Genomic DNA, 15,656 nt, shown 5'->3' with positions numbered 1-15,656 from the left:
CTCCCTGCCCGCGCCGGCGGAAGGAGACGCGGCGCTCGCAGCCTGCGAATGGAGGGGGAGGCGGAGTAGTGCTGTCCACGACGAGGTGGCGGCAGTGACCGGGGCTGCCTGACGGCGACTGGTGGGGGGATTTCTGTCAGTTTGTGTGTGTGTGTGTGTGTGTGTGTGTGTGTGTGCGCGCGCGCGCGTGTATGCGCGTGTGTGTGCGCGCGCGTGCGCGCGCGGCTACAGTCAGAGGCTGCGAGTCGGGAGTCGGGAGTCCAGGGGAGTGTTGAGGACTGCCACAGACCGAGGTCGCTGTGCCCTTCTGGGCAGAGCGTCCGGTGCGCCCCCGAATCGACGCTCGCTTGCTCGCGGGGCTGCCGCCGTCCCCCAGTCCTCTCTCCTCCTCAGCATGGGCGGCCGGTAGGAGCGGGGTTTCACCGATTACCTCGCAGTGGAGGAGGCAGCAGCCGCTTCGGCAGTGATGGCTATGGCGGTGGAGACGCGGCTGGAACTGGTGGGGAAGCGGTTCTTGTGCGTGGCGGTCGGCGAAGAGGCTCGGCCAGAGCACGGGGAGAGTGGACGCTGTTGGCGGGGCTGGCGAGCAGGGGTCATCCGAGCTGTGTCACACAGGGACAGCCGAAACCCGGACCTGGCGGTAAGAGAGCGAGTGTCCCTCAGCCTCCTCGTCCACGCCTGCACCACTGGTCCCTGGCGGCAGCAGCACCTTGTGGGGTTACCTCTCGTACCTTGCGCCTCCCAGCAGGCTGGCGGTCACGCCCCTCTTTGGAGCAGTCAGCCGCTTAGCCGTCATCCCCTGCCGGGGTCTCTCTTCGCAAGTGGCTCCCCCTTGGGAGTGGTGTGTTGTCCAGTGTCCGGAGCGGGAGACCCGGGCTCCTGCCCACGCCCCGCCGGGTCCCTTAGCTGCTGTCTGGGAGGGGGGCGGGGGGGTCACGGCCCGCGGTAGCCGGCGGGGAGACCTTACCGAAGGCGGGGCTGTGAGCCGGAGCCGCTGGGGCAGGTGGGGGTGGCGGACGGAACACAAGACCACTCATGGCGGTAGGGGGCCATCTTCACCAGCATCTCTTTCCTTGCAAAAGTCTTAGTAGTGCAGGGGTTGGAGACTTAAAACTTAGGCAGTAAGGTTGCTGAAGGGGAGGGAGAAAAGGAAGAAGACAGATCTTTGGTTTTTCCGGCAGTCCTGGGATTGTGTATGTTTTCGAGGCAAACGCTGTGTAGTGGCGACGTCTTGATACAACCTCTTTATACAGATGCTTGGATTTCTAACTGGAAACGATGAAAATGAAAATTTTTGATTTGACGGGTTATAGAAATTAACCCACCCCTTGTTTTCATTTTTTTTTTTCCATAGTGTTGTGGTTTTTTAGAAAGTGAATAGTGCTTTAAAAGACATCCTGGGTTTTATACGATTTTAAATAAAGCAAGGAATATTATAAATTAAAATGCTACTCCCTGCCGAACCTGAAGTGTCCTTTGCTTTGCTTTCTTTCTTTTCCTTTCAAATGATCCTGCCAATATTTTCTTTCAGTAGTGTAGGAATGTACACCGTTTCAAGACGGGATATGCTGTGTTAGTGTTCCAAGCACGTTTTCACTTGGGGACAGGTTGGAGGTAAGGGGCGGAGTAGAGGCTAGGCATTGACTGACTAGTCTTTGCGGGGTTGATTTACGACTGCATAATCCATGAAATTTATTGGTAGTGTCCTGCGGTATTTAATTTTTTATTGATAACTTCAGACGGTAATATTTTTCCATTTGTATATCTTCGAATTTACATTTCCAAATTCACTTTAATATCTCTCTATACATGTGCATACCTATTTTAATATTTACATTGGTCTGTGTTTTTGTAAACCACTGTTTAATGACTGTAGTCAATGGTTCGGTTTTATAGGGCATGTATTAATGTTGACTTGATTTTACAAAATAGGTTTGTTTCGCCAATAGGTGTTTCTAATAGGAAATAAGCAGGATCATGGTAATTTTGAAGATTTTGGTTATTCTCATTGGAAAGAAGAAAAAGAATCTTTAAAATTTCTGATCTTAGTGATTCTACAGATTGTGTCTATTCAGTAACTTTTTTGTGTGTAAAAGGCAGATGCTAAATTTATTTTTCCTCCTCTTAACTGTGATATGATTTGGTTTTTATGTGGAAGCTAGTTGGATTATGGTTTAGCATTTTAAAATTATTTCACAGCAAACCTGGAATAATATTTTGTTTTCCACAGTATTTTGTTTAAGTAGATGCATGAAAATTAGGAAATATAGTTTTAAATTATGAATATCATTCATGACAGTCAAGTCGTCAAAGTTAAATATACTAAAAACCTTCTTATATGGAAATTTAAATGATACAAAGAATGGATTTACAAATAATCACGTTTGTAAAAGGCCAGGTATTAAGCTGGGTATTTAAAAATGAGAAATAGAGGCACCTGGGTGGCTCAGCTGGTTAAGCATCAGGCTCTTGGTTTCAGCTCAGGTCATGACCCCATAGTTCATGAATTTGAGCCCTACATTGGGCTCTGTGCTGACAGCACAGAGCCTGCTTGGGATTCTCTCTCTCCCTCTCTCTGCCCCTCCCCTGCTCATGCTGTCTCTGTCTCTCTCAAAATAAATAAAGAAACTTAAAAAAATTAAAAAAAATGTATGAATGATGGGGATCAATTACCTATTACTATTTATTAATTTTGAATGTCTCTTTTTTTTTGTTGTTTTTGGATTTTTTTTTTTTTTTTTTTTTTGTGACATTGTGTACCTTGGTGGTTATTTCTGCAATATCCATTATCTATTGTGTGGTTTGGCTAAACTATGGGCCATGGTATTCCTTAGATAATCAGGCAGTTAAACTCCTTTGGCTACACTGATGGTTGCAGGCCTTAACTAATTAGGTCCAATCAGAATGAAATCAAGTATAGTGGTGTGTGGGTATGACGCTGAAATTGCTACAGCCATTTCCCTGCTTTAAGGTCAACCAGTTTGAGGGCAAAACTGACAAACAGATCAAATTGTTTTCTAAAGCCCAAATACTGCTGTTGGATTTTTCATGTATGGGATTTTTCATTTTGGGAGAGTACATTTTATTTTGTCTCTTTCTGTTGTTTTTTCTGTGGAACTAAAAGCATTTTAACTGACTGATATACATGGTAATATTCTATTCCATTTTTTTGGAAAGCACATATAAGAAGTATTTTCATGACATTCTTGCTTTGTTTGCTATTTGATATTGAGACATTCAGACTTTTGTCATACTTCAGTGATGATTTTCTGAAACGATGATACATTCTGCTTTGTGTCTTCATGTCTTCAAAGCTTTGAAAAATTGGTTTAAATGTATGTAAGCTACACAGATATCTAGGTTCCTAAATAATGAAAAATAAGAAATAACATTTGAATATTTATGTCGGGAAGTATGCTATAAACCCCTTGTAGTTACAAAGAAATTTCAGGAAGAGGTATTATTAATATTTCAGAAATTAACAAGAAATTAACCTTTATTTTTTAGGCTATATACCATAAATGTGGTATGTTTCTTGTTGGCCAGATAAAAACCTATAGGAACACTATTCTTTATCCACAGTTCTGAAATTCAAATACTGTAGTTTTGTACCAACAAAATTTTTGTAATTCATCAGGAAAACCTGACCAAATGAACTTTTTAAAAAGTAAAACCTAATTTGAACTGAATATTCTTATTTTGTAAGAGAAATGTTAATATGCTTAATTTTAGGATGCTTCTCTAAACTCCACAGGTTTATGTACAACATAGATACTTTTACATGTAATGTACATATGACATATGGACGGCAGTGTGTCACTATTTAGCTATCACTATATATGCCCTAGTTAACTTTATAAGATTTTGAATTCTAAAATCCATCTAGTTGGAAGGGTTTGGGATAAAGGATTGTTATTTAAAAATTAATATTGATGTTTTTTAATGGTGATTTAGTGATAACAAACATTACTAGTTTCATTTGTTTCAATTTGACAGTGATTCTATTTCTGCCTGATGTTCAGGTAAACAGTTGTTTTCAATGTAGATTTTTTTTTTTTGAGTTTATTTATTTATGCTCAGAAAGAGAGAGAGAGAGAGAGAGAGAGCAGAGGAGGGGCAGAGAGAGAGAATCCCAAGCAGGATCTGTACAATCAGAGCAGAGCCCAATGCAGGGCTTGAACCCACAAACTGTGAGATCATGAGCTGAGCCAAAATCAAGAGCTGGATGCTAACAGACTGAGCCACACAGGTGTCTCTTCAGTGTAGATTTTTAACAAACTTACATTTTATTTGATAAAAAATTCTTAATCTGCTAAATCTTTAAGAATTACATAATTTTCCCTTTAAGATGCTTACTAAAATATTTAAAAGTTTCAAAATGTTGAAACATTCTTTGAAATTATTTAATTGGATGGGATCTTTTCATGTAGAAAATTTTATATTCTAGCTATTTTATAAAAGTATTCTAGTAAACCATTGATAAATCTTTATTTTATAATGTAGAACCTATTGATTTAATAATGGAATAAGTGATTAATTAGTAGAAAACAGCTTGTTATCCTTTCACTGTTGGACACAGGGCTTAAAATTCTGAGATATAACAGTCTAGTCCCCATTTCTCAACCATTTGGGACTGGGAGTCATGTAGGAATTCATTTATTGAAATTGAGCAGGGTAGATAAATGCTTAAACCTTTTAATAAAAAGTATGAATACAGTAGAATCTGACTTTCGGGATTGATTGGTGGCAGATCCCTTTAGAATTAATAAAAGTTTTGGATTACATATTTCTTAATACATTACAAATTTCGGGTACAGTATTTCATCTGTATTTGTTCAAAACAGCCCAACAAAATAGGTCTTAATAGAACATCTTTTGAAATTAGTTTGAAGAGATAGGAATTGCTTGTAAGTATGTATAAATAAATCCATGTAACTGAACATGTAGAAGATCTTAGGTTTCATTGAAATATTTCTCAAAAGTACTGGATGTATAGTTTATACGTTTCACTTGATTTACAGTTTGGTTGTCAGTTTTCTCATTTATCTAGTGAGTGAATGAAATTAGTCTAGGGGCTCCTGGGTGGCTCAGTATGTTGAGCATCTGACTTCAGCTCAGGTCATGATCTCACAGTCTGTGGGTTCAAGCCCCGCATCGGGCTCTGTGCTGACAGCTGGGAGCCTGGAGCCTGCTTCCGATTCTGGGTCTCCCTCTCTGTCTCTGCCCCTCCCCTGCTCATGCTCCATCTCTCTCTCTCTCAAAAATAAATAAAAAACATTAAAAAAAATTTGTCTAGATTCAGAGTTTTTTCTATTCTGTAATTCCAGAATTATGATATTAATAGTTTTTACCTGGAATGTCCTGGAATAAAATGTTTATTAAGCAGAAATAAATTTCAGATTCCTCCCAAAAGCACTTAATTCTGAGTCAATGGAAGTTTTCATTATGATACACTTTTTGTGTTACATTACATGGACCACAAATCTTCTGTTATAAGATAGTGTGATTTTGTGTTAAAATAATGTGATTTCTGTTGAGGATTTTTTAAAGTTTATTTTGAGAGAGAGAGAGAGAATGCGCACATGCAAGCAGGGGAGGGAGTGGGGCAGAGGGTGGGGGGTGGGGTGGGATGCAGAATTCCAAATAGGCTCTGTGCTGTTGTGGGGCTTGAACTGTTGGGGGCTTGATCTCACAAACTGAGATCATGACCTGAGCCAAAATCAAGAGTCAGATGCTTAAGTGATTGACCCACCCAAGTGACCCTAGTATTTCTTTTGGATGGTCAAGATGAGTTCATAAGATTTGAATTTTTATGATTGTAGAAATTGCAGTAGAATAAATATCCCAAAGTTACAATAATAATTGTATAATTATTCAATAATTAATTCAATAATATTTTCAATAATATTGAAATAATTCAATAATATTTTCTCATACACTTGGAATGTTTTATCAGCTTATATTTGATTTTTTGATGAAAATAGTCTATAGTTCAAATTGATTAAAAGGAGTGAAAAATTACTTCTTTAAATGATTAGTAATTCACAGACTTTCAAAGTAAAAACAACAACAAAACACAGGCCTCTTCTATTGCTATGATAAATGTTCTTCCTGGGGTGCCTGGCTGGCTCTGTCTACGGTACATGTGAGTCTTGATTTTGGGTTGTGGGTTTGAGCCCCTCTTTGGGTGTAGAGATTACTTAAAAATAAAATCTTAATAAGATCTCCCTGAACCTTTGCTCTTTTTTAATTTTTATAGCCCCATTATTCAAGTCCTTTTGGGACTTCCTCCTTTTTTGACTAGTTTCTTCCATCTTCTTAATTTAGTAGTAGAGATTCAGTTCTTTGATTACTGTTTTCTTCTGTCTTGTTTTGTTTGTTAACTCGTGTTCTCTTTAGAGAACTTATTGCTACGTCTTTGCATCATGACTCACAGGTCTGCCTGCAGCTTAAGCATTGGAGTTCAATTTGAATCCACCATTTCTGCCTTCTTCTTTGATGTCTTTACATGAATGTCCCACCTTTGAGTATGATATAATGTCTGGTGTTCATTATCTTCATGTGGAACGAGTGCCCCTTTTGAGACTTACCTTAAAGTAGTCTCATACTGGCTTTAAAACTGTCATTTACTTTCACCTTTCCACTTAGAATGTAGGTATGAGTTCTGCAAATTTCTTCCTTCAAATTGCAATCTGTTCTCCCTGCTTGTTCCCTCTGTTTTTTCAGTCTGTACTGCCAAAGGCTACAACTTTCACTGCCTTATGCATATAGTAAGTGATCTTTTCACTTTCAAGTTTCTTCCTTTTCCAGTCTGTTCTACGCACTGTGGACAGATTATCAGACTGAGTTTCCCATTAGCTTATTTAAGTAGTTTTTCTTTTGCTCTTCCAATAAAGTCCAAACTCCATTACCCTAGTGTTTATACCTCCTCAGTCTTGTCCCCTATCTTTTGAAATTTAAAATTCTCTAATCCCTTATGCAAACTGTTGTGGTATTTAGTAAAAGTCTTTTATTGCAATTAAAAAATTTAATAACCAACTATTTATGAAATAATAAAATGTATTTCATGTTTACTTTCAAATTTCATTTGCTGGTAAAGAGTCTCATGTCAAACTGATAGGCATATTCTTTTTTTATTAAAATTGGTATTACTTTGGTATTGCATGAGCTGAATCAAATGAGAAAATAGACTCCTAATCAAATTATACATAAAGTGTTACTAGTTATTCCATTTGTTTTTGAAAGAATCCAATTTGTTACACAGTATTCATGAATTTGGAAGTACTACTTTTCTTTGATTTTAAGATATACATTTTCCACATTTTAATGTTTTTGAAATTAAGGCACAGTTTGTAGTTCATGTCAAAAGTGACATCACTCGTCAGGAATATCAAATGAGATTCTGGTGACTCAGTCGGTTGACCGTCTGACTCTTGATTTCAGCTCAGGTCATGATCCCAGGGTTGTGGAACCGAACCCTACCTTGGGCTCCATGCTAAGCATGGAGCCTGCTTAAGATTCTCGCTCTTTCTCCCTTTGCCCCTCCCCCTCCCCCCCCCCCCCCCCCGCTCTCTTTCTCTCTCTTTAAAAGAAAAAGAAAAAAGAATATTAAGTGATGATATACTGGTAGTAGTCTAACTGCAAAGTGTGTGAACTTGTTGTAGAACTTTTCAGTCTTAGTATCCCTTTAAACTCTTAAAAATTATTAAGAATCCCATAGAGCTTTGGTTTTTGTGGGTTGTATCTGTTGACATTTACTGTATTAAAAATTAAATCCAGAAGTTAGGACATAGAAATAGATATTCCATTACCTATCAGAACAGTGCTATTATGCTACATGTAGCCTGGAAAAAATTGCTTGTACACTGATGAGAGAATAAAAGTGGAAAAGGCAAATAATGTCTAAGTATTATTATGAAAAGTTTTAATGTTACTAACCCCTTGAATGGGTTTGATTATAACCCTTGAAAACTTGTAATGAAGATGCCTGTTCATCTAACTGTTTCCTTAGTTAGAATTATTTACATTGGTATAATGGCAGGTGCTTAAAAGTTTTAGTTGAATTTGGCTTCTTCATCATCATTTCAGATGTCTTCTAGTATTTGCTATGTTGCTATATTGCTGTGAACATTATGTATTTTAAATGTAGAAGATTTCCTGTCACATGCCAGAGAATATAAAAACAGTAGAACATGCAGTAGAAACTCACTATTCCTAGAATAGATTTTAGAATTTTTCAAAGCTAGAAGAGGTCTGTGTGACTAATTCATGTGTTGTGAAAGACTGTCACTTATGAGCTGAAACATCTGATCCATCTGTCAAAATTATGAGTTTAAGTATGATTCAGAAAACATCTTTAGGCTCAGAGGAATGTCAGAGAAAGAAGTAGTATGGCAATGTGTGGATAAAGTTATGCATTGCCATTTAATGTAAAATGAATTTATATATATTGAATATAGAATTTATTTCCTCCCTAAATTGTCATTGCTTAGATTGAATCTTTACATCAAGGCAATGTAAGTACTTGGTAAGATATTTAATTTCGAGACAATTTGAAGTTGATAAAGTGTTCCAATATGTTATATGGCACCACTATTAATTTAGTCTGTCTTTCTTTTTCAGAGTCACATTGATGAAAATATGTAGATCATATTTTAAAATGTTTCCCTTTTTCCCTTAAATGTGTAATTGCCTTAACTTTCAAAATCTCTTATCATATATTACTACAAAAGTGAATGTCTTAAGGGAAAACATTTTACATCGTACATATGAATAAAGGAATAAATAATGAATATGAATATAGACTATGTGTGTCCCATCTTTCCATAATGGTTTTGAAATCTAGAAACACACATACATTTTTATGGAAATAAGGATTAATTCCCCTTGAAATATAAAGTTAAAGCTGCAAAAAAGGAAAAAGGTATAAATTTGCTTATAAAGAGGGCTAACATAATATTGCATAAAGTTTGCTTCTGAATTTCTTAGCTTTCAGAGCCAAAATGAGAATTTATTTTCCTTGATAGCATTGGTTTTCAAAGCAATTTTCACTAAGCCTTGCTTACTGGCTTTTTGGATTGCTTTCTGCTGTCTGTTGGAAAAGTGAATGGCCAGATGGTGCAGGAGAAAAGGAGGAAACTGAAAGGTGCTGAATTTTGGTCCTCAAGCCTTTCAATTAGAACAGCTTTGATTTTATCATTTTTATTTAATAATGACTTTCAGGTCAAAAAAATTAGGTTATGCCGTTCTTTTACCAGGGAAAAGAAAGTATGCTATTTTTAAAGAGAAACTTTTCCTCACAAACAATTCTGAAACTGGTAACTTATACAGGAGAATTAAGTAGCATACAAGTTTTGTTAAAGACAATGAATATTATTATAGCAAATAAAGAGCTCTTTTTTTAGTAATTAAGGATCAAAGGTATAATTATGAAGTGGCACTTGATGATGATATTTCTGCAAGAGATTAATGAGGTCCAGGTCTGTAATGTTTTAGTGATCAGGGGAACCTGGAGAAGAACCTAATATTTATTTAACTTAGTATAATGTTTTTAAGGTTCATCTCTGTTTTAGCAAGAATCATGACGTCATTCATTTTTATGACTGAATAATACTTTCTTGCATGTACATACTCCTTTTTCTTTATCCACTTATCTATTGATGGACATTTAACAACTCAAGTTACACCTTTTGGCTATTGTGAAAAATGCTGCTCTGAACATTGGTGTATAGATACTTGTTCAAATCCATGCTTGTTCAATTCAGAAGAGGTGTTGCTGGATCATATGGTGATTCTATGAGTAGTGCTGTGAGGAACCACCATAGTATTTTCGTCAGCAGCTGCACCATTTTTACATTACCTCCAGCAATGCATGTGAATTCCAATTTCTCAGCATCCTAGTCAGCACTTGCTCTTTTCTGAGCTGTTTTGTGTGTATTTAAATAGCTATCCTAATGGGCATAAAGTGGTATATTATTATGGTTTTGATCGGCATTTCCTTAATGATTAGTGATGTTGAGCACCTTTTCAGGTGCTTATGGCTATTTGTATATCTTCTTTGGAGAATGTTTGATTTTTTGCTCATTTTTAGATTAGGTTATTTTGCTTTGTTGTGGAGCTCCTTATGTATTGTGGATATTAATGCTTTCTCAGAGAGATGATTTGCAATTATTTTCTCTCATTCTGTGGGTTTCTTTTTTGTAGTCTTACACAAAAGGTTTAAATTTTGATGTAGTCCAGTTTATCTTTTTTCTCTTGTTGTCTGATTCTGGCCTCATATCCAAGAAGTCACTGCCAGATCCTATGCTGTGAAACTTTTGTGTGTGGTGTTTCTTTCTTTCTTTCTTTTTTTTTAAGTGTATTATAATTTATTTATTTATTTAGAGAGTCAACACACATAAGTGGGGGAAGGAGAGCCAGGGAGAGAGAAAGAATTCCAAGCAGACTGCAGTGTCAGCACTGAGCCTGACATGGGGTTTGAACTTACTAACCCATGAGATCATGACCTCACCTGAAATCAAGAGTTGGATGCTCAACCGACTGAGCCATCCAGGTGCCCTGTGCTAATGTTTTCTTTATAGTTTTTTTTTTGATGTTTATTTATTTTTATTTTTTTAATGTTTATTTTTGAGAGAGAGAGAGAGAGAGAGAGAGAGAGAGAGAGAAAGAGCGAGCATGAGTGGGGGAGGGGCAGAGAGAGAGGGAGACACAGAATCTGAAATAGGCTCCAGGCTCCCAGCTGTCAGCACAGAGCCTGACGCGGGGCTTGAACTCACCGACAGTGAGATCATGACCTGAGCTGAAGTCGGATGTTCAACCGACTGAGCCACCCAGGTGCCCCAAATGTTTATTTTTGAGAGAAGGGGAGTGAGCAGGGGAGGGGCAGAAAGAGATGGAGACACAGAACTCTCGAAGCAGGCCCCAGGGTTTGCATTGTCAACACAGAGACCAACACAGGGCTCAAACTCAGGAACTGTGAGTGAGATCATGACATGAGCCAAAGTTGGACACTTAACTGATTGAGCTACCCAGGGACCCCATCTATTATAGTTTTAATTCTTGTGTTTAGTTGATACATATATATATATATATATATATATATATATATATATATATATATATAGTAATATATATGTGTGTGTGTATGTATATGTGTGTGTGTGTGTGTATATATATATATATATATACACACATACATATAGTGTAAGACAAGGATCCAACTTCATTCTTCTGAATGTGGTATGGTTTTCCCAGCACAATTTGTTGAAAAGACTGTTCTTTTTTCATTGAGTGGTCTTGACACTCTTGGCAAAAAATCACTTGACAGTATATGTGAGGGTTTATTTCCAGGTTCTCTATTCTATTCCATTGGTCTGTGTGTCTATATTCCAGTACCACACTGTTTTGATTCCTTTATATTTGTAGTAAGTTTAAAATCAGGAAGTATGAGACCTCCAACTTTTGTTCTTCTTACAAGATTCCTTTGGCTCATTGAGTCCTTGAGATTCCATATGACTTTTAGGATTGATTTTTTTGTTACTGAAAAAAATCGCATTGGGATTTTGATATTGTATCAAATCATAGATCCTTTTGGGTAGTGTCAATATCTTAAAAGTATTAAGTTTTCCAATCCGTGAACACAGAATGTCTTTCCATTATGTCTTTAATTTTTTTTTCAGCAGTATTTTGTAGTTTTCAGTGTACAAGTCTTTTGCCTCTTTAGTTAATTCTTAGTATTTTATACTTTTTGATGCTATTGTAAATGGAATTGTTTTCTTAATTTCTCTTTTGTATTCCTCATTATTAATATATAGAAATGCAGCTGATTTTTATGTGCTGATTTTTTATCCTGCAACTTTTCTGAATTTTATTCTAACAGTTTTTTGTTTGTGTGAAATTCTTAGGAGTGTTCTACATATGTGATCATGTCATCTGTAAACAGATAATCTTCTTTCCAGTTTGGAGGTCTTTTTTTTCTTGTCTAATTTTCCATCTACAACTCCAGTAACACACTCAATAGAAGTGGCAAAAAGTGAGCATCCTTGTCTTATTTTTAATCTTAGAGAAAAAGCTTGCAGTCTTTACTGTTGAGTATGATGTTGTGGAATGTTCATTTATGGCCTTTATTATGTTGAGGTAGTTTTCTTCTTCCATTCCTAGTTTGTTGAGTGTTTTTGTCATGAAAGGGTATTTAACTTTGTCAGATGCTTTTTCTGTATCAATTGAAATGAGCTTGTGGTTTTTCCTTCCTTCCATTTTTTTTTCTTTTTAACTATAGTATATATTACATTGATTTTTGTATTTCAAATCATCCTTGCATTCCAGGAGTAAAACCCACTTGGTTCTGCATATGGTAGATTTTATTGTGTTTAATTTAAAAAAAAATTAAAAAAAAATTTTTAATGTTTATTTTTGAGAGAGAGAGACAGAGTGTGAGTGGGGGAGGGGCAGAGAGAGAGAGAGAGAGAGAGACACAGAATCTGAAGCAGGCTCCCGGCTCTGAGCTGTCAGCACAGACTGCGAGATCATGACCTGAGCTGAAGTTGGACACTTAACTGACTGAACCACCCAGGCACCCCTAATTTAAAATTTTTTAATGTTTATTTTTGAGAGAGAGCACGTGCTCATGAATTGAGTAGGGGAGGAGGATACCAGTCGGGCTTCGCAGTTGTGAGGACAGAGCGCAATGTGGGGCTCAAATCCACGAACCATGAGATCATGACCTGAACCCAAATCAAGAGTTGGACACTTAACCCGTTGAACCACCCAGATGCCCCATTGTATTTAATTTAAAAATAGTTTTGTAATTGTCATTTTCCCCTTTCTCCCATAGATACTATGGTTTAATTTTGCTTGGAATTGTATACAATTTTATTATAGACAAATTTGGGAGGAATGAATACCTTTCCATTATTGAGTCTGTAGTTCAAATGATGTGGAATACCCCTCTCCCTATTCAGGTTTTCTTTTTTTTTTTTTTAAGTTCTACAGATTTTCTTCATGTAGGTCTTGTGTTTTTGTAGGTTTATTCTTAGACACTATATATTCTGATTTTTAAATGTATGTGGATATGTCCTAAGTCATTAATACATACCTTTATAAGTCATTGATTTGATTCCCCATGCACAATTTTTGGACTACAAATAGTGTCCCCTCTCTATTCCTCTGTGTATATTTTTAGCTTATGTAGAGGTTATATGTAAGAAAATGTTTTAAAAAAAAAGTTGACATAATAATATTACTAGCATCTTAAATCTTATCTTGCCTAAAGTTTGTAATAGACTGTTGAAGTTATTTCCTTTACATTAGTTTCATTTTATAATTGTAATCAGTGGAAATGTATAGAGTTTTCCTTTTAGATTAAGTATATAGCAGTTTATCTTTGAGTAAAATTGCATCACAATTTTCTGTATTCAAAAATGTAGAAAAAAAGTACAGATATTTTGATGGTGGTTATTTACTATACAAAAGAGGTACATATCAGAATAATTTAAATTTTAATTTTTAAACTGTATTTAAATTATTTCATGAGGTATCAATTCCTTGTAGACACTACTTTTTCAAAGTTTTATATTTATGACATAAAATTACAATCTGTTAAGGGTGGCATGTATATGTGTAGACTTTTTATAGGGTTTTTTCTTTAATCTCCTGTGCAATTAGACTCTATTCTCAATTGATTTCTCATATATATTTTAGAAAACTGTTCTGTTTTTATCTCTCAAGAAATCTTGTTTAAGGAAGGTTAAAACTTAGAGAATAAGGGGTGCACCTGGGTGGCTCAGTTGGTTCATTGTTTTACTGATTTCCACTCGGGTCATGATCTTGTGGTTCATGGGGCCGAGCCCCTCATTGGGCTCTGTGCTGACAATGTGGAGCCTTTTTGGGGGTTCTCTCTCTCGCCCTCTCTGTCCTTCTCCTGCTTGCACACACACTCTCTCTCTCAAAATAAATAAATAAATATAAACTTAAAGCTTAGAGAATAAGGAAACTGACTGTATGTACCCTGTAATTTTATGTTTTATTTTAATCTTTATTTATTTTTGAGAGTGAGAGAATGGGGGAGGAACAGAGAGAGAGGGAGACACAGAATCCAAAGCAGGCTCCAGCCACTGAGCTGTCAGCACAGAGCTGAATACGGGGCTTGAACTCACAAACTGCAAGATCATGACCTGAGCCAAACTTGGGCGCTTAACTGACTGAGCCACCCAGGTGCCCCCTGCCCTGTAATTTTTTAATATGTTTTGTTCAAGTTTTAGTATTTTGAACTCTGGCAGAGTTGAGGAAATAGTAAATCAAAATGTATTCATTTTGAACAAATGTCTATACTTTCTGGATTCTTGACTGAGACAATTACTTGTGAAGTTAAAAAAAAATTTTTTTTTTTTTTTTCAGTTTATTTACTTTGAGAGAGAGAGAGAGCAGGGTAGGGAGAGAGGGGATAGAAAGAGAATCCCAAGCATAGTCTGCACTGTTAGCCCAGAGCCGGATGTGGGGCTTGAACTCACTAACCATGAGATTATGACCTGAGCCTAAATCAAGAGTTGGACGCTTAACTGACTGAGCCACCCAGGCGCCCCTTTTTATTACTTTTTTTTTTTTTAAAGTTTATTTATTTTGAGAGAGAGAGAGAGAAGGAGAGAGGAGATCCCAAGAAGGCTTCACACTCAGCACCGAGTCCGATGCAGGGCTTGATCTCACAACTGTGATGATATGACCTGGGCTGAAATCAAGAGTCAGATGCTTAACCGACTGAGCCACCCAGGCACCCCACTTGTGAAATTTTTATATGTATGAGGAAAATGTTTAGTTTTAATAAAATCAAAAAATGCAAAAATAGTGAAGGGATCATAAGGACATTAGATACCAACTTATTGTCTAGTCTTTATTTTTTTTAATGTTTATTGACTTTTGAGAGAGAGAGAGAGAGAGAGAGAGAGAGAGTGCATCCGTACAAGCAGGAGATGGGCAGAGAGAGAGACACACACACAGAATCCGAAGCAGGCTCCAGGCTCTGAGCTGTCAGTACAGAGCCTGCTCGAACCCACGAACTGCAAGATCATGACCTGAGCCCAAGTTGGATGTTTAACTGAGCCACCCAGGCATCCCTAGTCTATATTATTATAATTTTTTTTTACATACATAGGTCAAAAAAAAAGAGAACCCAGCTTTTTACTGTTAGTCTTATAAAAATTAAAGTTATTTTACTAGCAAAAAATGGGTTATTCAGGAATGGTAGACAGTTGCAATTTGAAACATGCAAGTTGTGGAAAAGCCATAGTCAAGTCCAACAAATGTAAGAAAAGTTATTCTGTGTAAAAGGAGGAAATTGGGAGGGGTTGTTTTGAGCTAACCTCTGTTAGAACAAGATTTCAGGGTGATGACAGTTTCTCATTGGCTGAATTGCCAGGTAGTTGATTTCTTATAGGAGGTACAATGTACATCTTTCCCTGTTGGGGCCTGTAATCAATGATTGTTTCCTCTTCAGGATTCTTCTCTTGGGGTCTGTAATTGACCTCAAATGGTATGACTCCCACCTTCTATCCTTATACTCCACTTTAGTGAGATTTTTTTTCTCTTATTTTGTTTTAGAAAATATGACAAAACTTTTACTCAGATTTTGTTCAGGGAAGTTTTGTATTTCTTTTAATGTTTAA

General features: G+C 36.9%; 1 protein-coding gene across 5 annotated transcripts in view; it reads left to right on the top strand.

The window, feature by feature from the left end:
- Positions 1 to 212: 212 nt before the first annotated feature.
- Positions 213 to 15,656, top strand: part of JMJD1C (jumonji domain containing 1C) — a 265,588-nt gene continuing 250,144 nt past the window's right edge. For 2 of the 5 annotated variants that reach the window (XM_045040039.1, XM_045040037.1), the window contains exon 1: positions 213 to 640. In XM_045040039.1, coding sequence (XP_044895974.1) covers positions 467 to 640 — 174 coding nt within the window. In that variant the 5' untranslated portion in view covers positions 213 to 466. The remainder of the gene's footprint in view (positions 641 to 15,656) is intronic. The other 3 variants (XM_045040030.1, XM_045040029.1, XM_045040031.1) reach the window with 2 other exon arrangements.

Source organism: Felis catus, chromosome D2 (genome assembly GCF_018350175.1).
Source record: "Felis catus isolate Fca126 chromosome D2, F.catus_Fca126_mat1.0, whole genome shotgun sequence".
NCBI classification, from domain to species: Eukaryota; Metazoa; Chordata; class Mammalia; order Carnivora; family Felidae; genus Felis; species Felis catus.
The sequence above is the reverse complement of the archived record's forward strand: the minus strand, read 5'-3'. Positions and strand labels throughout refer to the sequence as shown.